This window comes from Rhinatrema bivittatum, chromosome 9, assembly GCF_901001135.1.
Source record: "Rhinatrema bivittatum chromosome 9, aRhiBiv1.1, whole genome shotgun sequence".
NCBI classification, from domain to species: domain Eukaryota; kingdom Metazoa; phylum Chordata; class Amphibia; order Gymnophiona; family Rhinatrematidae; genus Rhinatrema; species Rhinatrema bivittatum.
The window spans coordinates 46,485,107-46,507,274 of record NC_042623.1 but is presented as its reverse complement, the minus strand read 5'-3'; the positions used below and the strand labels follow the sequence as shown (position 1 = coordinate 46,507,274).

The following is a 22,168-nucleotide window of genomic DNA, read 5'->3' as shown; positions in this document are numbered from 1 at the left end:
ACACACACACACCTATACGCACTCATGCTTGATGAGTACTGTGGGTGAACTGGGGTATGGAGGAGAAAGGTGTATAGAGACAGGCTAAGAGAGAATTTGAAAAGAAGTTGGCCGTAGAGGCAAAAACTCACAGTAAAAACTTTTTAAAATATATCCGAAGCAGAAAGCCTGTGAGGGAGTCAGTTGGACTGTTAGATGATCGAGGGGTTAAAGGGGCACTTAGAGAAGATAAGGCCATCGTGGAAAGATTAAATGATTTCTTTGCTTTGGTGTTTACTGAAGAGGATGTTGGGGAGGTACCCGTACTGGAGAAGGTTTTTATGGGTAAGGATTCAGATGGACTGAACCAAATCATGGTGAACCTAGAAGATGTGGTAAACTTAAGAGTAGTAAATCACCTGGACCGGATGGTATACACCCCAGAGTTCTGAAGGAACTAAAAAATGAAATTTCAGACCTATTAGTAAAAATTTGTAACCAATCATTAAAATTATCCATTGTACCTGAAGACTGGAGGATAGCTATTGTAACCCACATATTTAAAAAGGACTCCAGGAGGGATCCAGGAAACTACAGACCGGTTAGCCTGACTTCAGTGCCAGGAAAAATAGTGGGAAGTGTTCTAAACATCAAAATCACAGAACATATAGAAAGACATGGTTTAATGGAACAAAGTCAGCATGGCTTTACCCAAGGCAAGTCTTGCCTCACAAATCTGCTTCACTTTTTTGAAGGAGTTATTAAACATGTGGATAAAGGTGAACCTGTAGATGTAGTGTACTTGGATTTTCAGAAGGCGTTTGATAAAGTTCCTCATGAGAGGCTTCTAGGAAAAATAAAAAGTCATGGGATAGGTGGCGATGTCCTTTCGTGGATTACAAACTGGCTAGAAGACAGGAAACAGAGGGGTAGATTTTCAAACGAGCGCGAACAGCCTACTTTTGTTTGCGCTCCAGGCGCAAACAAAAGTACGCTGGATTTTAGTAGATACGCGCATAGTCGCGCGTATCGGCTAAAATCCTGGATCGGCGCGCGCAAGGCTATCGATTTCGTATAGCCTGCGCGCGCCGAGCCACGCAGCCTACCCCCGTTCCCTCCTAGGCCGCTCCGAAATCGGAGCGGCCTAGAAGGGAACTTTCCTTTGCCCTCCCCTCACCTTCCCCTCCCTTCCCCTACCTAACCCACCCGCCCGGCCCTGTCTAAACCCCGATCCTACCTTTGTCGGGGGATTTACGCCTCCCAGAGGGAGGCGTAAATCCCCGCGCGCGAGCGGGACCCCTGCGCGCCGGGCCGCGACCTGGGGGCGGGTACGAAGGGCGAGGCCACGCCCCCGGACCGCCCCGGGGCGTAGCCACGCCCCCGTACCCGCCCCCAAAACGCTGCCGGCACGCCCCCGAAACGCCGCGCAATCCGGCCCCGCCCCCCGACACGCCTCCCGACACGCCCACTCCGAAAACCCCGGGACTTACGCGAGTCCCGGGGTTGTGCGCGCGCCGGTGAGCCTATGTAAAATAGGCTCACCGGCGCGCAGGGCCCTGCTCGCGTAAATCCGCCCGGTTTTGGGCGGATTTAGGCGAGCAGGGCTCTGAAAATCTACCCCAGAGAGTAGGATTAAATGGACAATTTTCTCAGTGGAAGGGAGTGGGCAGTGGAGTGCCTCGGGGATCTGTACTGGGACCCTTACTTTTCAATATATTTATAAATGATCTGGAAAGAAATATGACAAGTGAGGTAATCAAATTTGCGGATGATACAAAACTGTTCAGAGTAGTTAAATCAAGAGCAGATTGTGATAAATTGCAGGAAGACCTTGTGAGGCTGGAAAATTGGGCATCAAAATGGCAGATGAAATTTAATGTGAATAAGTGCAAGGTGATGCATATAGGGAAAAATAACCCATGCTATAGTTACACAATATTAGGTTCCATATTAGGTGCTACTACCCAAGAAAGAGATCTAGGTGTCATAGTGGATAACACATTGAAATCGTCGGTTCAGTGTGCTGCGGCAGTCAAAAAAGCAAACAGAATGTTGGGAATTATTAGAAAAGGAATGGTGAATAAAACGGAAAATGTCATAATGCCTCTGTATCGTTCCATGGTGAGACCGCACCTTGAATACTGTGTACAATTCTGGTCGCCGCATCTCAAAAAAGATATAATTGCAATGGAGAAGGTACAGAGAAGTGCTATCAAAATGATAAGGGGGAATGGAACAGCTCCCCTATGAGGAAAGACTAAAGAGGTTAGGACTTTTCAGCTTGGAGAAGAGACGACTGAGGGGGGATATGATAGAGATGTTTAAAATCATGAGAGGTTTAGAACGGGTAGATGTGAATCGGTTTTTTACTCTTTCGGATAATAGAAAGACTAGGGGGTATTCCATGAAGTTAGCATGGGGCACATTTAAAACTAATCGGAGAAAGTTCTTTTTCACTCAACGCACAATTAAACTCTGGAATTTGTTGCCAGAAGATGTGGTTAGTGCAGTTGGTATAGCTGTGTTTAAAAAAGGATTGGATAAGTTCTTGGACGAGAAGTCCATTACCTGCTATTAATTAAGTTGACTTAGATAATAACCACTGCTATTACTAGCAACTATAACATGGAATAGACTTAGTTTTTTGGGTACTTGCCAGGTTGTTGTGGCCTGGATTGGCCACTGTTGGAAACAGGATGCTGGGCTTGATGGACCCTTGGTCTGACCCAGCATGGCATTTTCTTATGTTCTTATGTTCTTAATTGGCCCTTTTCTTTTAATCTCCTACTCCTTTCTACCCTAGTAATCCTGATCCTCCATCCTCAGACCCCCTTGAATCCCCCAGTGGTTCTCATTTCCCCTTCCCTCTCCCCCAGCCTCCTGTTCCCTGCAATACAGGAGGAGAAGTGGGTGAGGGTGAGAGACAACAGGAGCAGAGTGGCTGATTCCTGCTCTGTCTACTCCAGGCTCACCCCCTCCTCTTCTCTTCCCTGCGGGCTGCCTGGAGGGGAGGGGCTGGAGTAGAACACCCCTGCTGCTCTGCCTCCTAAAGCTGAAAAGAAATGATGGAACTGCATTCCACTCCGTCCCCCCACAAATGAAGCCCTGATTAACAACATTTGGTTGTATGGTTTCAAATATTCAATCAATTTATTAAAAAGCGGCAGCTCAAGCCTCTCAGCATTTTCCAATCTTATGACTGCTATGGGCCGTGTCGGTTCACCCAAGTTTTCTGATCCTTAAAATTGCACTTGGGAAACCTTTGGGAAAACTTTTATTATAAATGTTAATTCTAGGTGGTTGAAATTCCTTAAGATTCTCCCTGGCAGTTCTCTGCTGCTCTTGGAATCAGCCAAGAGTCACTCCACACCTTCTGGCTCTCATTGGTCCATTTTATTTATAACGTTGTAAATGACGTGATCTCTCGCAGCATGAAGCAACCCTATCACTCTGTGATATCATTTGTGACACTGTGCTTATCATGGCTGCTCCAGGAAATGTGGGGGGAATTGTACAGAAAAGCTTAAGGAAATATTTTTATTTGAAAAAAAAAAAAAAAGCAACATGTTAACTGAAACAGGATAAGGATTACAATTTAAAACGTTACACATGGCAACGTGGGGTATTTACAATATCCAAAGCATAAAACACTTGGCCTCTGCGTGCAAGGACTGACAGGGAAGACTCAGCTGAAATCACTGCTGCCCCGGGAACCGGTAAGAAGTGCTGCTGGATTAGATAAACCAGTGTTTCCCTCCTAGCCCTCTCCTGGAGGCACGCCTAGCAGGTCGGGTTTTCAGCATTGGCACTAGTATGAATAAGGCCTGAAGTTGATGTGCAGCTCTGTCTCAGGCATATTCATTGCAGATATTCTGAAAACTCGACTGGCTCTAGGTATACCTCTGGGGGTTACTTTTATTCCATCACCCGAGACTGCTTCCAGCTGACCAGCTCCTACCTCCCTTGCAACAGTGCCCATGGCACAGACACGAGCGGTCTAGAAAGAATAGCTCAGCAAAAGATGCCACTCATGATGAGGGAGAATCATGCTGAAAGCCAGGAGAGCACGGAGAGGTCATTTTCCCTCAGAAGGGGGGAAAGTAGAGGACATTCTGAAAACTCTCGCTAAAGGCACAAAATCTATTAGGTTGGTGCAGGGCACTGGGAGCAGTGATTTAACGCGCCTCCATGGATTCCGTGATTACCAGTTCACTTTCTGTTCTTCAAGGGAAAACTCCCCTGATCCTCTTTGCCAAGATATAAAAAAAGAGTTTTGTATTTCTTGACCAGCTAATAAGATTCCAGTTCTCTCACAGCCGATAAGGCTACTAGAACCTATATTTTCCTGAGTAAAAACAGGAAGTGCTGTGGGACTCTTTCTTTACTGGAGCTGTGAATGCTAATACCAAGATCCTCCGAGGGATGTGCAATTAAAAAAAAAACAAAAAAAGTGTTCGTTTGGTGTCATTTTTTAATGTGTTTTTATGTTATTTCATTTAAATAAAAAAAGGAAACTATCCATGCTCCCCCTCTTCCATCCCCAATCCCTCCTCCACCCCCCTCCTTCCCTCCAGAGCCCCCCAGTGCCGCCCCTAGCGTCTGGTAATGCTACCCTGGCTACAGGTTTCCTAAAACTGAGTCGGATCATTTTGCTGGTAACACTAGAGGGCAGACTTTCTGCTATCAGAAGACTTCCTAGAGGATGCAAATAAATAACTTGGTACTTTAGATTTAATGTGTTTTTCGATCCTACCTTCCTGGTGTGCCACTCCAAAGCTCAAAGGTTCACATGGAAGAAGCATTAAAGGTGCTTCAGCTTGCTAATGACTACATAGTATTAATTATTGTGCTTCTGTTTATGTATCACTATACAAAAATTGTTCTTGGTGATTTACAACAAATCAGAATACAGAGATGCTATGGTAGATTACTTGTGAAAAGCAATAATATAATTAATAAAACATAACATGCGCCTGAAATAGTTTGTGATACATGATAACAATAACAACATAACTTAAAATCTAAAATAAACATAATATATACTATATCTTTATATCATCCATAAAATGTTTTAACCATTACTGCATAAGGGGTGTGCATCCGTTTTCCACGTATTTGTAATCCGCAACTTATTTTTTGCAATCTGAAAAATACGTGGGGAGGCGAAACGCATCGCAACTCCCCACGTATTCAACAGATATCAGTTTTATTCAGCCTCCTAAATAAACATTTAAACCCCCCACCCTCCTGACCCCCCCAAGACTTACCAAAACTCCCTGGTGGTCCAGCGGGGAGTCAGGAAGCCATCCCTGCACTCGTTTGTGGTTTCCTCACGGCGCCGATAGCCTGTGTCACAGGGGCTGTCGGTGCCATTGGTCAGCCCCTGTCACATGGTCACCAGCGCCATCTTGTGCTCCTACCACGTGACAGGTAGGCCATGTGGCAGAGGTCGCTCCGGGACCCTCGTTGAACCCAACCAGAACTTTTGGCCAGCTTGGGGGGGCCTCCTGACCCCCACAAGAATTGCCAAAAGTCCAGCGGAGGTCCGGGAGCGACCTCCTGTCACGCCGTCCGTCCGATCCCAATACTCAAAATCGCCGTCCCGCCAATACTCAAAATGGCGCCGATCGCCGTCATAGTGGGCAATCGGCGCGATTTTGAGTATTGGCGGGACGGCGATTTTGAGTCTCAAAATGGTGGCGATCGGTGCCATTTTGAGTATTGGGATTGGACGGACGGCGTGAAAGGAAGTCGCTCCCAGACCCCCGCTGGACTTTTGGCAAGTCTTGTGGGGGTCAGGAGGCCCCCCCCAAGCTGGCCGAAAGTTCCGGTTGGGTCCAACGAGGGTCCTGGAGCGACCTCCTGCTACATGACCTGTCACGTGATAGGAGCACAAGATGGCGCCGGTGACCATGTGACAGGGGCTGACCAATGGCACTGGCAGCCCCTGTGACACAGGCTATCGGCGCCGTGAGGAAACCACAAACGAGTGCAGGGATGGCTTCCTGACTCCCCGCTGGACCACCAGGGAGTTTTGGTAAGTCTTGGGGGGGGGGGTCAGGAGGGTGGGGGGTTGTAGTTAATTTAGTAATAACGTATTTACAGATCGACAACTTATTGAATTCTCCTTACTTCCGCATGAAACGGAATTGACCCCCCACGAATACCTATCACGTGCGCAACGAAAACTTTTTGCCTGCACATCTCTAATAAACAGAACCAAATCTGATCTCGTACTTCATTTCAGCCCTATTATTAAAATCTCATCTGTTAATTAAGGTCGGAAAAACTAAAGAAAAAAAATTCAACCAAACATTCCATTCTCAAACCTCCCTAAGAAGAACATAAGAACCTGCCATACTGGGTCAGACCAAGGGTCCATCAAGCCCAGCATCTTGTTTCCAACAGTGGCCAATCCAGGCCATAAGAACCTGGCAAGTACCCAAAAACTAAGGAGCACACGCGTACTTTTGTTCGCGCACCAGGCGTGAACAAGAGTACGCGGGATTTCGAGAGATACGGCGTTTCGGGGGTGTGTCACTCGTGACACACCCCCGAAACGCCGCGTCGCTCCCGGCACGCCCCCGACACGCCCCTCCATACAAGCCCCGGGACTTACGCATGTCCCGGGGCTTGCGCGCGCCGCCGAGCCTATGCAAAATAGGCTTGGCACGCGCGGGGGGTTTGGGGTAGGTTTTCAGGGGGTACGTGCGTATCTTACGCGCGTACCCCTTTGAAAATCTACCCCTAAGTCTATTCCATGTTACCATTGCTAATGGCAGTGGCTATTCTCTAAGTCAGTGGTCCCCAAACCTGTCCTGGAGGGCCACCAGCCAGACGGGTTTTTGGGATATCCACAATGAATATGCATGAGAGAAAATTTGCATGTTATGGAGGCAGTGCATGCAAATTTTCTCTCATGCATATTCATTGAGGATATCCCAAAAACCCGACTGGCTGGTGGCCCTCCAGGACAGGTTTGGGGACCACTGCTCTAAGTGAACTTAATAGCAGGTAATGGACTTCTCCTCCAAGAACTTATCCAAACCTTTTTTAAACCCAGCTATACTAACTGCACTAACCACATCCTCTGGCAACAAATTCCAGAGTTTAATTGTGCATTGAGTGAAAAAGAACTTTCCCCGATTAGTTTTAAATGTGCCACATGCTAACTTCATGGAGTGACCTCTAGTCTTTCTATTATCCGAAAGAGTAAATAACTGATTCACATTAACCCGTTCTAGACCTCTCATGATTTAAAAAACCTCTATCATATCCCCCCTCAGCCATCTCTTCTCCAGGCTAAAAAGTCCTAACCTCTTTAGTCTTTCCTCATAGGGGAGCTGTTCCATTCCCCTTATTATTTTGGTCGCCCTTCTCTGTACCTTCTCCATCGCAACTATATCTTTATTGATATGTGGCGACCAGAATTGTACACAGTATTCAAGTATCCCTCCTGCAAATCAAAATCAAGTACTAAAGATGATGCAATAAGCAGAGCAGCCACATGAGTCAGGCCACGGGAAAAGCATGAATTAAGTAATTAATTCTGCAGCTTTTAAAATCCTTTGCAATAAGGGGAGATTTACACTTTTTTTTTATTTTACATTTGTTTTCACTTTTTCACCCATTTAACTTGCTTGCAAAATTCTCTCCTAGTCAGCTTTATAACTTGTGTATTAGCCCAGGGTCTGCAGTGCCTGAAGCTAAATAGACAACTGGGGAGTCAATGACAACCTCCATCTGAAAGGAAACAAAGCTGAGTAACTCCGTCTGACTCAGAGACGTTCCAAAGCTAAATAATTCCCTAGAGTTCTTTAATGCTTGAAAAAATGAATTGTCAGTGATTTCCTAGTAGCCCTGGTCATAAGTAATTGAACCTTACCTTTCTGGATATACCCTTTTGTGAGCTATTGTAACACCTAATGATTACACATCAGTGCGGTAGGCCCAGTATGCAATGCCAATGACGAACCAAGATATCAACAAAATAACTTGCAAGTTAATTGAGGTCCTCGATGCACCTAATTTCTTTTCTGGAAGATTCCCCCTCTTGTAAAAAGTTAAAAAGTGTCATGTTGTCCTATATATGGTTATAGTTATAACCCCACCACGGTGTGCCTTTCCTGCATGGGTGGGACCATAAAAGAATTTCTAAGTTCTTTGGGGCAGGAACCCTGGCTAGCTCTTCTTTGTGCTCCTTTCCTTAGGGTGTAAGTCCTTTTAGTAGGGGGGGAAAGGTTTATTTTCAGGGCCCGGTGTGGGGGTGACTATCTTCCTTAAGTGTGATATCCCTGGGAGAGTGGTAATTCTCTTCACTGTGGAAGCTATGTGCCAACAAATCACGCAGGATGCGCTGGGTTAGTGCCCAAAACTTTACTGAATAAATAGTCAAATGGAATGGCACAATTAAATGAATCCCAGCACCACAGTCTGTCTTCTCTTGATTACAGTCTTTACCCTGCATATGAGCAGGAATCTTTCAAGCAGGCTAGGGGTCCAGCCATCCTCAAGGATTAGGTAAGGTGGCTGCCCCAGTGGGCAGAGTAACCCTTAAGCTAGTCAGGAAACCCCTTCCTAATGATGGCCAAAAATCCTGTCCATGCACAGAGAGTCCATAGTAGCATAGTAATGATGGCAGAAAAGGACCAGTGGTCCATCCAATCTGCCCAACAAGCTTCTTATGGTAGTATCTGCCACAACTTGCAGGTTACCCCATGCTTCTCTTAGGGTAGCAATTGCCATTCCGTGCAGTCATTCAATGAGCCTTCTTGAAAATTCGGTGCTGATATGTTTGGCTTATGGACTTGGCCTTAGAAGCAGTCCTGTACTTTTTCAATTATGTCTGCTTATCAGTACCGCAGACCGTATAAGTCAGGGCCTGTATTGATGGTCATCTGACTCCAATTCCTCTTCCATCCCCTCCCTCCCCACCACCATCAAAGCATAGAGCGATCTTGTAGTTGCATCAAAAGCATCAAGGCTTATTAAGAGTAGTAATTATCTGGCTTCTGATAAGGTTAGAATTGCTACTCTGTGCAGGTTACCCCCATGCTTATCAGTTCCCCAGACCGTAAAAGTCGGGGCCCCTCATTGGTTGTTGTCTGAATCCAACTCCCCTTTTCCCCCTGCCATTGAAGTGGAGAGCAATGTTGCAGTTGCATCAAAAGTCTAAAGGCTTATTGGTTAAGGGCAGTAACCATTGCACCAGCAAGTTACTCCTTGCACTCTTTTCTTCATTTCCATCCTCTAGCTGATATGTTTGGTAGCCCACGGGTCTACCCTGTGAACCGCAATGCTTACCTCCAGCCCTGAGTCCGGTAAGGAGAATGCCTATGCTGGGGAAGGTCCATGAGAGGATCTGCAGCAGGCCACCCTGCTCTGCTGCCTCTGCTCTCTCTGACGTCTGCCCTCACGTGCTGCTCTGATCCTAGGTGCACGCGCATGACACTCTGCTAGATTTAAAGGGACCTTGACAGGAAAGCCTCCGCGGGCCCTACAAATGAAATCATCAAGGCTGCCCTATAAAAAGGCAGTTCCCCTGCTTCAGGACATCTCGGCAATAGGTCCACTACTTTGGTAGAGCAAGTTGCCTCAGTGTGTTCCTAGTCTTCGTTCCTGCGTTCCTGGTCTTTGTTCCTGTTGTCCTCATCTTTGTATCTTTAGTTCCTGGTCTTCTTCTTTATCTTGTGGTCAGTCTTCAGTTCTTCTTCACTTCCTCATCCTGTAGTCAGTCTTCAGTTCTTCTGTGTCATCAGTGTCATCTCTGCCCACTTGTGCTGTTCCTCGTCTCCCTGCTTGTCTATTCATTCCACCTTCCCTCGGATGGATTTCTGGTTCTGACTTTGGCCTGCTAGACTCTCGATTTGCTTGAACTCTGCTTGCCACTGACCACTGCCTGACTCATGACCATGCCTACCTCCAACTACACCTGAACCCAGCCTTCCTCGGACTTTGGCCTGTGACCCAACCATCTCTCTGGACATCCAGCTCATCAGGAGAGGCTCCCGCCTAAGACCTGCCGACCCCGATACCCGAGGGCTCAACCTAATGGGAATGAGGGCTGGTATAGGACAAGCTCCAGTTGGGCCTCTGCCACAGCCAGTTCTGCCAGCTAACAGTGGGGACCTGAAGGGCTCCTCTCTGCAAGTTGTGCCAACTCCACCTGGTCCAAGGGTCCACACCCACAACACTAGCCTTAAGGGATCTACAGTGTTTATCCCATGCCACTTTGAATTCTTTGACTGTTTTTGTCTTCACCACCTCCTCTGGAAGGGAATTCCAGGCATCCACCACCCTGCCCATGAAGAAATATTTTCTGGTGTTGGTTCTGAGTCATCCCCCTGGAGTTTCATTTCTTGACCCCTAGTTTTACTGATTTCTTTCAAACGGAAAAGGTTTGAAGTTCATGCATCATTAAAACTTTTCAGGTATCTGAAGATCTATATCATATCTCCCCTGCACCTCCTCTCTTCTAGGTTAGTCATATTTAGATCCTTCAACCTCTCCTCATAAGTCTTCCAATACTGACCCGAAACCTCTCTCTCCTCCCAGTGAAGACTCCTGATGGGCATCCTCAATGATTTTCAAACGTTTCTTACTCACAGTTAGTAGATCTTTCCCTTTTTAATACAATGGGGATCCCTTTTGGGAGGGATCCAATTGCAGCTGTATCTTCACAGGTCCTTAGATGGGTAGGGGCAGAAAAACACTTCCTCCCAGATCTTCACAAAACAATTTCTTCTGGTTCCCAATAAGGAAACAACAACCGAGCTGCCCCTTGCAATGAATCACCACCTCGACAGGCAAGTTTTCCCTATCCCTGGGCGACCCAAACACAGGGTTCCAAGTTCTCTGAATCCAGGAAAGGCCCAGGTGTCCATTAAGGCTCCTACCATGTAAAAGTCCAGAAAATCCCAAAATATTCCTATGAGGAAACCTTTACCCACCAGGGAATGACAGGCAGGGAAATCCCCAACCTTATTCACAGACTGCCAGCTGGGAGGGCCAGAGCCCCAAGAGCAGGCCCAAAATCAACCTAGGTAAAATCTCCAACCTCCTCCTAAACTGCAGACTTATACTAGCCCCAGAGATCTTGGCAGTGCGCTGCTATTAACTCTCTGAAGTGGGATGTCCATTCCAGCACCCTCAAGGGCAGGGGCTGCACATGAATGGGTCCTCCCCTAACTATTCCCTCACTAACTGCACAGCCATGACATGTCCCAGGGCTTACTGGTAACCTGACAGGATGGTCAGGTTACATAGTGATAAACAGACTTACATCTGCAATGCACTTGCTTCAAGGGAGAACGCAAATGGAAGAAAAATAAGAAACATAACAAAAGAAAAACAACACACATGGGGATAAGGCTGTCTTTGTAATATTCTGCAACGTGAAAATTATACTGCAATTCAGAACTCCAATGATGACAGGTTGTAGCATTTTTGATTTAGTACTAGTAGACTCTCTAGGCATTGAGTATGAATATTGTATTACTAGTAGTAAAAGCCCCTCTCGAGACAGGAAAATACTGTGAAGTATAGGAAGTGTGGTAGTAGAGAGAGAACTGGCCAATTCAGAGAGAGAAAGAGGGGCAGAGCTGGAGAGTACAGCCAGAGAGAGGGACGGAGCTCAATTTCCATATTCGGTAGTAGAGAGTGGATTGGACAATGCAGAGGGAGGGGGAAGAGCTGGAGAGTACGGGGGAAGGGGAGGGGCAGAGCTAAAGATTGTAAGCCCTTTGGGGACAGAGAAACACTTATGGTGCCTGAATGTTATCTGCTCTGAAGTTCCAAAAAGCAGAATATAAATACAAGAAATGTAATCTAATCTAAGAGTAGAACAGAGCTGGAATATATGGTAATAGAGTAGAGAGTCAATTGGACAATACAGAGAGAAAAGGCTGGAACTGGAAAGAGGAGGGAGAGAGGAGGCAGAGCTCAATTTGCATACTGGTTATTCAGGTGCAAGGCAACTTTCATCTTTATTATAGCATGGGATGGCCTCCTCTAACTGTGATTTTGCAGTTAATATGAAAGCATCAGTATTTTGTTTACAACCAATGCTACTGAGGTATCTATCAGTCACAAAAACTGTTGTGTGTGTTGACAAGGACAACAGAGCTCAATGGAATTGATGACTGAGTTCAAAGGTTATTGTGTAAATTGAGGGAGATAGGGATGATTGGCACATATCAACGGTTGTTTTGCAGTAATAGTGAGAAGTTCATGTGGCTGTTTCCGCAGTTGGCAATAATTGCTCTAGGAGCTCTGACAGAGATAGTGAAGTTTTATGTATGACACGTATAATAGTGATACATTGGCTTTTCCTGAGAGCAATGGGTGGACTGACTGTATGTCTGCAGAGTTAACATACGAGCTCAGCATTCAATTAGTTAAAAGAGAACCAAACTGGTAGAGATTGTAGCTCATGTACATAGAAGTTCACTAGTAATAGATAAAGACCATGCACAAAATATAGAAACATAGTAGCATAGTAGATAACGACAGATTAAGACCAAGTTGGCCCTTCTAGTCTACCCCATTGAGATTGTTCCATTTTGGGTAGATGAACATATAAATTTCCATATGCAACCCAACACTGACCTCACCCCCACCTCTTATCTTTTACCTGATCTCTCAATCCTGCCTTTCATATCCATCCCAAGCATGCCCAAAATCCACTAAAAGTGCTGTCCTCTATCACCTCCACCAGTGGGTCATTTCAGGCCTTCTTATCTTCACCTTTTATACTTACAAGACCAGTACATACTTTAGCTCACCGAGCCAAGCTATAGAAGGATCTGTTCCAGAGCAGAAAATGCAATTGCAGTTCAGTTGGCATAATAAAAGTATGAAATGTTCTGGGTTATTACCTTTTTTTTTAAAGACTTTTTAGAAGGAATTACTCAGATGAAATGTTGAAAAGTGAAAGAGATCAAGTCAAAATGTTTTAAGGTTCTTGACCCAGGTGTTTTAACAAAGTAATTTCTCATAGTTGATGCCAGTAGGGTAGAGCTAATTAAACTACATACAGATTAGTTGCTTACATGTGCAAAATAACTCATGTTTTTGCCAAAAGATCTGTGAGTAGCAAAGTAGCTACTGTTTTTATATTTGCCCATGAGTATGTACATATTTATACGTTCCCAAAACATTTTAAAAAAGATTTCTAGATGGTATCAAATTCTCTTAATTCTGAGCAGACAATAAAAACACAATACAAATGCAAGCATATAATTCCATAGTCACTTGTAGCAAACAAGGAAACAGGCTAGTAAATAGCTGAGAGAGGTTAAACATTGCCACAAGGAAGAATTCCAGGAATTTGTTTTTGTAAAATTTCAGATATGCAAAAAAGTATTTTTCAACAATAACTGTTTTTTTAAGAGATTTCAATTTCACTGACTCAACAGCAGAAATTCCTCAAGAGGATAATATAGACCACACTGGGGTTCTGGGCATGGTTTGTATTTCATCTTCAAATGACTTGAGGCCATCAAGTTGAAATACCTCTTTCCATTTCTGTTTTGATATCAGAATGCTCCCAGTACTCAGTTTATGGTTGGTTTATTTATTTATTTATTTATATTCCACTTTTCGGCAGTTCAAAGTGGATTTAGACCTTTTTCCTTTAAACACAGACATATTGGAAAAAGAATAAACTCTTTGTGACACGTACAGTTCCTGAAATTTATTTCTTCAGGGGCATAAATACTAAAATCAGTAAAGTCATATCAGCGGATCCTGAAGTTCTTCAGATATGCAGATAGTCCCCATTTGTACAAAATTCCTGAGCTGCATAGAAGGCCAGTATCTGGAAATATGTAGTCCATGGTATTTTCACTTTTACCACTAAAAAGATACTTGAGCCAATTCAGAGCATTGAGTGTTGGAAATGTACATGGGTTTTTTTTTTTACACATCTGATTTTCACAGGTTAGAGGAAGTATGGTTTATTGAGCTAACTGTGCAGTTTCAGCCTCCCCGTAACCTAACCAACTAACCCACTAACCATCAACTGTGGCACCTGATACTTCTATTCCCTCCATCTGTTACAGCAAGCAATGCACTTTTGTTACAGCCTTGATTTCATAAGGCCACGGGTGACTTCTGTCCCTAGCAGGGCCATCAGAAGGAGCAGGCAAGATGGGCAGTCGCCCAGGGAACCAGACTCGGGGGCACCACGCGCCCGCCACTCTCGCTGTCACTGAAGCTGTGGAAGAAGTAAGTTCCCGTGCAGATGGACCCACACGGCCATGTCGTCAAAAAGGGATCTGTGTCATCAGAGAGGGCCTCCGGCCAGCTAAATCATGAGAAGAAACCCCTCCCTCTGGCTGGTATTGTCATCAGAAGGGCCCTCCCCCCAACCACCCAGATCACCATGTAGCCCGCAACGATTCTGGGCCCCAGCAGCCTTTCCTGTATCCAGAAGTGGGAGGCCATGTAGGATGGCCTATGGATGCTTTCCAACGAACCCTAGAGCTGTTAACGTGTATCTTTCACTGTCATTTCTTTTCCTAGTTTTCTCTTGCACTTCTGCTTTGGGACATTTTTAAAGCTATGTGTAGATTTTTTTTTTGGCTGTACTTTTTCCAGGTTATGCTCTGCGCATCCTCAGGCCTCAAAAGCTTATGAATTTGCTTTATTTGTATCAGGGTCTTGGTTTTAGGTCATTTGTTCTCTTTTTGCTTAGTTTAGATCTGGTCCTTAGTTTGCATTAATTAATTAATTTATTTTTTTTTACTGTAAAGTTTTTAAACAAACCTCAAGATTCCACTCCTAACAAAGCAAGAGAATCCACAGTGGAGACATCAGGTGGCAAACACTAAGCAAACCAGCAAGTGCCACAGTCTGTGGAGCACATCTGTTCCATGAAAGCTATTTTATAATATAGGACTGAATTTTCAAGGCAGACTTTCGTGCATAAGTCTGCTTTGAAAATTCGAAGCTTGTGCCAGTCCGCGTGCGGACAGAAGCACACGGATTTACACCTGCAGACATAACTGAAATTCATGTCGATTTATGAGCTTATGTTTGAAAATCAGGTAAGATTGTAAATTCTTTCTCCACTGCAACTTCTTCCAGAGTGCACGCAAAATTATGCATGTAATCGTTGCACATATACACTGCTTGAGTTTCAGAAAGTGAATTACACGCATAAGCTGGGTTGTAGGCTCATAAATCCTTTTGACAATCAACTTCCATATGTCTCTGTACTTTTTAACCTCTAATCTGCCTCATGGAGAACCTGGTCCATTTTGTATTGCTCATCTTTCTTGTATCTATGTCTAAATGTATATCCATTTGTATATTTGTTCTGCAAGGTGCCCTAAGTAAGGCACTATATAAAAGCCATCATAATAATAACTAGGAAATAAAAGATAAGGAAGGTAGCAGATAACAGTAGGAAGCAAATGGGACAGGATGGAAGATTGGAAAACAGAAGAATAATTGAGTGGCAAACTGTAGATATATATATATTTTCTTTTGTTATGCTTCAGGCAGTGATATGAAATGATGGGGCTGCTATTAAGGTATATCACAAAGCAAATGCATGTGTCCTTCTCGTTAGAGCATTCAAATACCTTCTAAAATGATGATAAATTATTTAGCATTGCACTGAAATGAGGAGACAACTGTAGCTATAGTTACCAAGAATGCCACCGACCTTTGCTTTCCAGAAAGAGCCTGGCAGCAATCTGCTGAGATTTATTCAAAGATGTAGTCGTGCAGAGGCAAGTTGGGGGCCACGGGGCTTTGGAAAGGATTCAAATGCGCATGCATTAAAAATTAAAGCCTCCGATCTCTAGTCCTCCTCTCAGCCCGCAGGTTTCGCAAAATTTGCATCTTTTCTGATGAAGCTCTTGATGGCTAACCTTTTCTTTTCCTCTTTCTATTATTTCTGTATTTGCAGTTCCACAAAGACTGGGATAAATAGAGGGCATAATGTATAAAAAAAAAAAAAAAAAAGGAAAAAATGAAGTGCTTTTTCACTCTGACTGCTTACCGGTTTCAACAAAGGCCTTTACGGTAGAGACATCATTTGTTCTGTAGGGGGAGAAAAAGAAAGATGTAATTTCTAAAGCTTTAATAGCAGATCTGTGAACTTAAATAAAAGATGTTGGCATACCTCAGTTAGCACAGAATGAAAGCTGCTGTGGCAGGGCCTTACGGGATACATGGGGGGAAAAGCCCAATGATCAGTTATTATTGAGAGCACATGAGAGACCTGAGCTGGCTTAAAATGTCTACCGATAAGAGCATCTCTTTCTCTGACCACAGGCAAAAGAGGAAGGATGGAGAACCTCAGGCAGGGGCTGTTCTCAACAGTGCACTCGATCCCCCCTGAGGCATGCGGACAGCAGGCCCCCTCCCACGCCCTTCCAAAGTTGCAGCCTGGGGAGAGGAGGAGAGATGGGGGGCCCTCCAAAATCAAGGCCGCTGGAGTGCTGTCCCGCAGGCCCTCCACTATTCTGCCTTTTGGGAAGTCTGCCCCTGGCTGACAAAAGAAAAAGCGCTGCCAGCTAGCCCCATTTCTCCATTGATCCAGCTTTGGTTTTGATTCATTGTGTGCGAGGGCATAAAGCACTGATTTCCTTCCATAAAGAAGATGACAAGGTCATGCATGCTTTAGAGATAAAAACCAGGAATGGATCCGTCTTTCCTGAAAATAAACTGGAGCTAGTTGATTAGAAGGGGCAATGCAGGAGCCATAAATAGCCCTGATAACTATACTCCGATGGGTAAATCACTCCATAATGCAGCTCTAATGTCTCCAAATCAATTTGTTTCGTATAGACCATGACAGGGATGAACCTCACTCATGAGGGTATGTTAGGCATGATGTAAGTCTCTCAAATGTAGCCACTAGCGCTCTTCTTAATACTTGGATTGTCTGCCTTCCATTTCTACTTCCTGGTTGCTTGCAACCAATCTGCTGATTGCTTTCACACACCTGCCTCCTACAACCAATCGGTTAAGCCTGAGAGAGTCCACTACCCATCTCCTGAAGTCCTGCTGTTCGGGGAGGAAGGGCAGAGTGCAATCAGATCTCCTCTCCTTCTGCCTATGGCCACTCAGCTGACCCCTCACTCCCATGGCCTATCTCAAGGAGAGAGAGTGGAGCTTGTTGCTCAAATGTGATGTCAATTGCCTCCAGGTACAGGGGGGAGGAGGGGGAGAACTACGGTGGCCAGTACACAGTAGGATGGCTACTGAGGCAGAAGGGAAACAGGCGGGGCAGACGTTGGGGGAAAGAGGAAAAAAGGCAGGATGAGATGGGGGTAGCGAGGGAGGAAAATGGAGGACCAATGAAGGCCCAAGCTGTAAAAATAGTGGAGGGATGGGAAAGGAGGCATTATAGGGAGGGATGAGGAGTGATGTGAAGATAAAGAAATAGGAGAAATAGGTGGAGGGAAGGTAAGGCAAAGAAAAGGAATGGAGGAGAGAGGAAAATGGAGCAGAGGAGTAGATGAGGGAGCTGGGAGATATGAGAAAAGCTAAGAAAGAGGGGGAGGAGAAAGGAAGAGATAGAAGCTCAGAAGAGAAAGACGGAAAGAACAAGGGAGAAAGGCGGTGCCGCGGGAGAAAGAGCACATTCATTTATTTATTTTAAAGATTTATAACCGATGCATGTCCAAGGTTCAAGGCAAGGATTGGTAATCCAACAGGCATAAAAATTAAGACAGGCTCTAAATAATACAAACGTAAAAGAACAATGCAGAAGCAAACTGAAAACAATATGCAAAAACAGTGCATAAACTGCATCATAATTTAAGCAGACTGTGTGACATGATGCAAGGAAAAATGAAGAGAAGCATCTGCCTAATGAGGATCTGGCGGGAAAGTCTGTTGGAACAAATCTGTTTTTAAAGCTTTCTTAAAGCACTGGTTATCGACGTATAGAGTCAGGGAGGTTATTCCAGAGGAGGGGGTCAGCGATAGAGAAGGCCAGTTCGTATGTTTCAGAGAGTCTGGCGAGACGAAGGGAGGGATCACTTAGTAAACCTTGCAGTGCTGATTTTAATGCCCGACAGGGTTTATAAATTCCCAGTGGGGAGAGGGTAACAACAGGGCATGATGGGCTCCCCCTCCCCCAGTACACTTGGAAAGTTATGTGTGCAACTGTAGTGCACACCCATAGTGTTCACCATCCCCCAGGTAAAAAAAAAAAAAAATTAGAGGGAACATTGGTTAGGAATGACATATTGTGAACATTGATCTGTTGTAACACACTTTGAGCTCTCTAGTTGGAAAAGTGTGAAGTAAGCAAACAACGATGATGATCATCTTTGCATTTCCGATGGAATCAAGCTACCACATTTTCCCTTCTGTGGGGAATCGGGGAGCCATATGGTGTGTGTATATCTACCTCTCTACATAATCTGTCTAAAACATGTCTCTATAACAGGCATTTCAAGGCACTCCATAGGTCCTTCTGCACCTTTTCTTTTAAATCTCAGAAAGCGGGGTCAGCAGAGAAAGTCAGTCAGAGAGAGAGAGAGAGAGAGATCAAGGCATATGGCAGGTGAACGAGGCTTTAAGAGCCAATTCACTATATACAAATGCACATTAAGAACAGGCAGACTCTCTTCTTCTTCACGTAGATGTTAGGGCAAAGAAAATTAAGATTTCTTTTCTCTTCCCAACTTTCATCTCATTCTGTGAAGAAATATGTGCCTTCCGGTTTTTGAAACCAACTTGCACCTACACCTCCACCCACCCCAAATGTTATCCCAAATGTGAAGGTGCCTACAATGATATTATATCCATGACATTTTAAATCCGTGGCTCATAAACAAAGCTCCCTTTGCAGCCTCCTAATAGAAACCTCCCAGACGCTGCAGTTGTCCCTTCTCGTTCTCACACACTCTTCGTTCCATACCTGCTGCAGGGTTGTAGTTTTACTACAATTAAGTTGGGCGTGGACGGTTCCACCACTAGCTCTGATGCATCAGGATCACTGATGTTCACTAGGCGCCAGGCAGCTTTTTTCCGAAGGTGATCTAAAAGGTGGCTAGTAGCTTTCCAGTCCACAGCGGGTAAAACCAATGACGAAGGCGAAGAACCAAGGATCTCCTGCAACAAGTAAATCCAGAAGTTGGTGTTGATCAGCAGGACTAACAGCTGCTGTGGTATAATTTGAAAAGAAAGACAAAATAACTGTCGACCAATCAGTTTTCTCAGGCCTCAGTGTTCCACAGGCCCATCCCTCTATTTTTCCCTCGATAACGAGCCATGCAGCTCTGCCATTGCGTTGTCATCCTAGTGCCATCACAAACCCCCTCTTTACAGACAAACGTCCGAAATACACAGAGGTCTGGCTCTGATCGCCCCATCCTCAAGGCAAGAAAATAATCTTCAAAAATATATTGTTTGCTTTTCTATTTGCTTGTATTATTTATGTGCAGACCCTCCTGGTCAGGTCACTAGGGGCCTCATTTTCTAAAGTATCGCAGGCCTGTGATACTTTAGGTAATGAGAGGTGGGGGACCGAAACGGGGGGGCGGTCCTGCGCTAGCCGGCAGCGATCGCACTGCCGCGGTGCGATCGCTGCCGGTTTCGCACCCAATAGCACCACCATAGAAGGTGTAGCTATTGGGTGCGAAATAGGATGCGAAAAGGCCCTTACCTTTTCATCGTCCGCGGTGTCTTCGCGGAGTTGGCTCCGGTGACACCCCGACTCCTCCTCTTCCGGGGCAGACTCCGCCCCCATCTTGGTATCGCACGCGATAAGGGACTTTTCGTGTGTGAAATGTCCCTTATAGTGTGCGATCCGTCTGGTAAATGACCTCCTAGATGTCATTGTCCCTGTCCTTAGAACACACCACCCATCCCTCTCAGTCTCTCCCACCTGGAGGTTCTGGATTGGATGCCTCAATGCTATTTAGCCCAGCAACACTAATGTTCAGGGGGAAGGGGAGTGGCGGGTTCAGTTTGAGGAAGCAGTCAAAGAGTAAAGGTCTATTTTTTCCACACTCTGGTGGGGGCTTTACCCAAAGGAGTTTATTTTAGAAGTGATATCTCCCTGCCTCAGGGTCCTTCTTATAATTTGCAGACAGATAGATTTTTAAGCCTGATACCCTTTAGGGGCAAAGAGGCTCTCACCAGGGGAGCAAAGACCTACGAGCCTATTCTAAAGCCTAGGTAGGTAAGCACCAGTGACGGATCCTGCTGCGAGAGACAGTGAAGGCAGGGGAGAGATCCGGTTTAAGATTTAAAGTGCTTTTTGGATTTTAGCAGCGTGGAGAGGTTTTTGGATCCCCCTTTTCCCCACTGAGAGTCCAGAGCGGAGAGCCTGCCTGATCCCACCGACTTTTCCCCCCACAAGAAAAGACCCAGGAAAAAAGAACAACCAGAGTTGAAAGGAACAACTAAATTAAAGAAAGGAAGAACAAGAATGGGGAGATCCCATCTGGATTTCCTCCCAAGGCTGGATGTCCAAGTAGAAGACGTCTATAAATAAGATTTTTTGCAGTAAATCTGGGGATACCTCCACTAGGATTCCCTTTACAGCCGCTGGGAGAGCTCACGCAGTTAAAAATCACCACGAGCTCTACCCACAGGCCAGGTAAAAGGACACCAACCTACCCAGAAGTATAGCTGTACCATCAGTCCGATGTAATGTATTATTGCCAATCAGTAAACTTTTATTTATTACAGCCTCTCACCTCATGGGAAGCACCACTATGGTACACACACACACACTGGCGACCTTTTTCATTGTCTGGGCATTAAGCGAGAACCTCTCCCCATAGAAAGAATCCCCCCACCCATGGATTGAGAGTCAGCGTGGGATGTAACATACTAGCTGGAGCAGCCCTAGAAGATATGAACTAGTTGTGTGCCCTGAAAGGAGTTACTACTCCTAAAGAAGGGGTTACATTTATGAATGCAGTTACTTAGATTTCTATTTCTTCTCAATTTAGATTTTCTAACAGGGCTGTAGTTGGGCGAGGGGCGTACACAGCAGGGGGAGCGGGGCTGGTCTGCCGTCATCGTATACAGTGGCAAAACAGTTATTGCTATCCCTCTTGGTGAAAAGATGGAGAGGGGACGATGGGGGGGGGGGGGGGTCACTTCCCACGGTTCCAACATGGGGCACTAAATTCACTCTGTGCCCTAACAATCGGGGGGGGGGGGGGGGTTTGGCCATTGGGAGGCACTGCTCTTCGATTGGAGGTCGCTGAATCATGGAATATTTTGACTTTGTTTCTCTGCATCAGGTTATTATCCTCAGGATACTTAAACAGATATCTTCCGGTTTGGATCACACTCAGGATTTATTCTCATACAGAAAGCTTAATATAAAAGACCAATAGGTTCTCTTCACCTTATTAACGTAAACATGGTACCAAAGGAAGAAGTTAGATAAATCATTGCACTCACAATCAGATCGGTTCCGTTAGCATTCGTATATACTACAAGCACTGCAAACAGGTTCAACATAGATTCAGACAGAGTTATGGATCTTCAAATCTGGAATCCACAGCACATCTCACAGCCCTCAATTTGCCGGGAAGGCTCTGGTGTTTCCAGCTATCCCTGTGGACTAATCTGGATCCTCAGCAGCAGGGCAGCAGGTCTGGGCTTTAGGCTACAAACAAACAAGCCTTTCCTGAGCCGTTCAGCCTCTGATCAGGAGAGTTACATGGTGGTTCAGAGGCAAAGGTCCACGCCTCAGGTGGGACAGACATTGGCTCAGAGCTCTCTCTGCCCCTAAAACAGCATGGAATGATATGTCACTATTTGAAATACCATGCACCATTTCCCAAAAACAAAAGAGTCACAAAACTTTTTGTGGGGTTTTTTTTATTCTTCAGTTTGTTTGAAACAAAATGAAAACAGGATCAATCATTATGTTTAACATTCAAACCCAGCACAATCATTTCTTGCTTTATACCTGTCCCCAAACCCAGCAATCTCATTCCTCCTTTCCCTTCTCCCGACCTGACCACTCCTCCATGTTTCCCCTTTTAATCATCTCTCCGATTCCTTTCAGTCCTGGGACCCCACAGCTCTCTATTCCAGGCTGCCTGCCTCCTGCATATCTTCCACTCTAGTGGCCCCCTGACATATAGCAGCCATCATCCCACCGCAGCCACCACCGACCTCTCCACTCTTCATGATGCCATGGCCCCAAGTCATCCGGCGATCTTCATCTCCCCGAGGCTCCGTGGCCATTGTT

The 22,168-nt window shown here is 45.3% G+C and overlaps 1 protein-coding gene across 1 annotated transcript in view; it reads right to left on the bottom strand.

Moving 5' to 3' along the window:
* Positions 1 to 22,168, bottom strand: part of LOC115099085 (V-type proton ATPase subunit S1-like) — a 120,644-nt gene that overhangs the window by 52,446 nt on the left and 46,030 nt on the right. Inside the window, exons 4-5 of the mRNA XM_029616397.1 lie at positions 18,866 to 19,059; positions 15,989 to 16,029 (exon numbers count right to left, since the gene is read on the bottom strand). Of these exons, the coding sequence (XP_029472257.1) occupies positions 15,989 to 16,029; positions 18,866 to 19,059 (235 nt within the window). The remainder of the gene's footprint in view (positions 1 to 15,988; positions 16,030 to 18,865; positions 19,060 to 22,168) is intronic.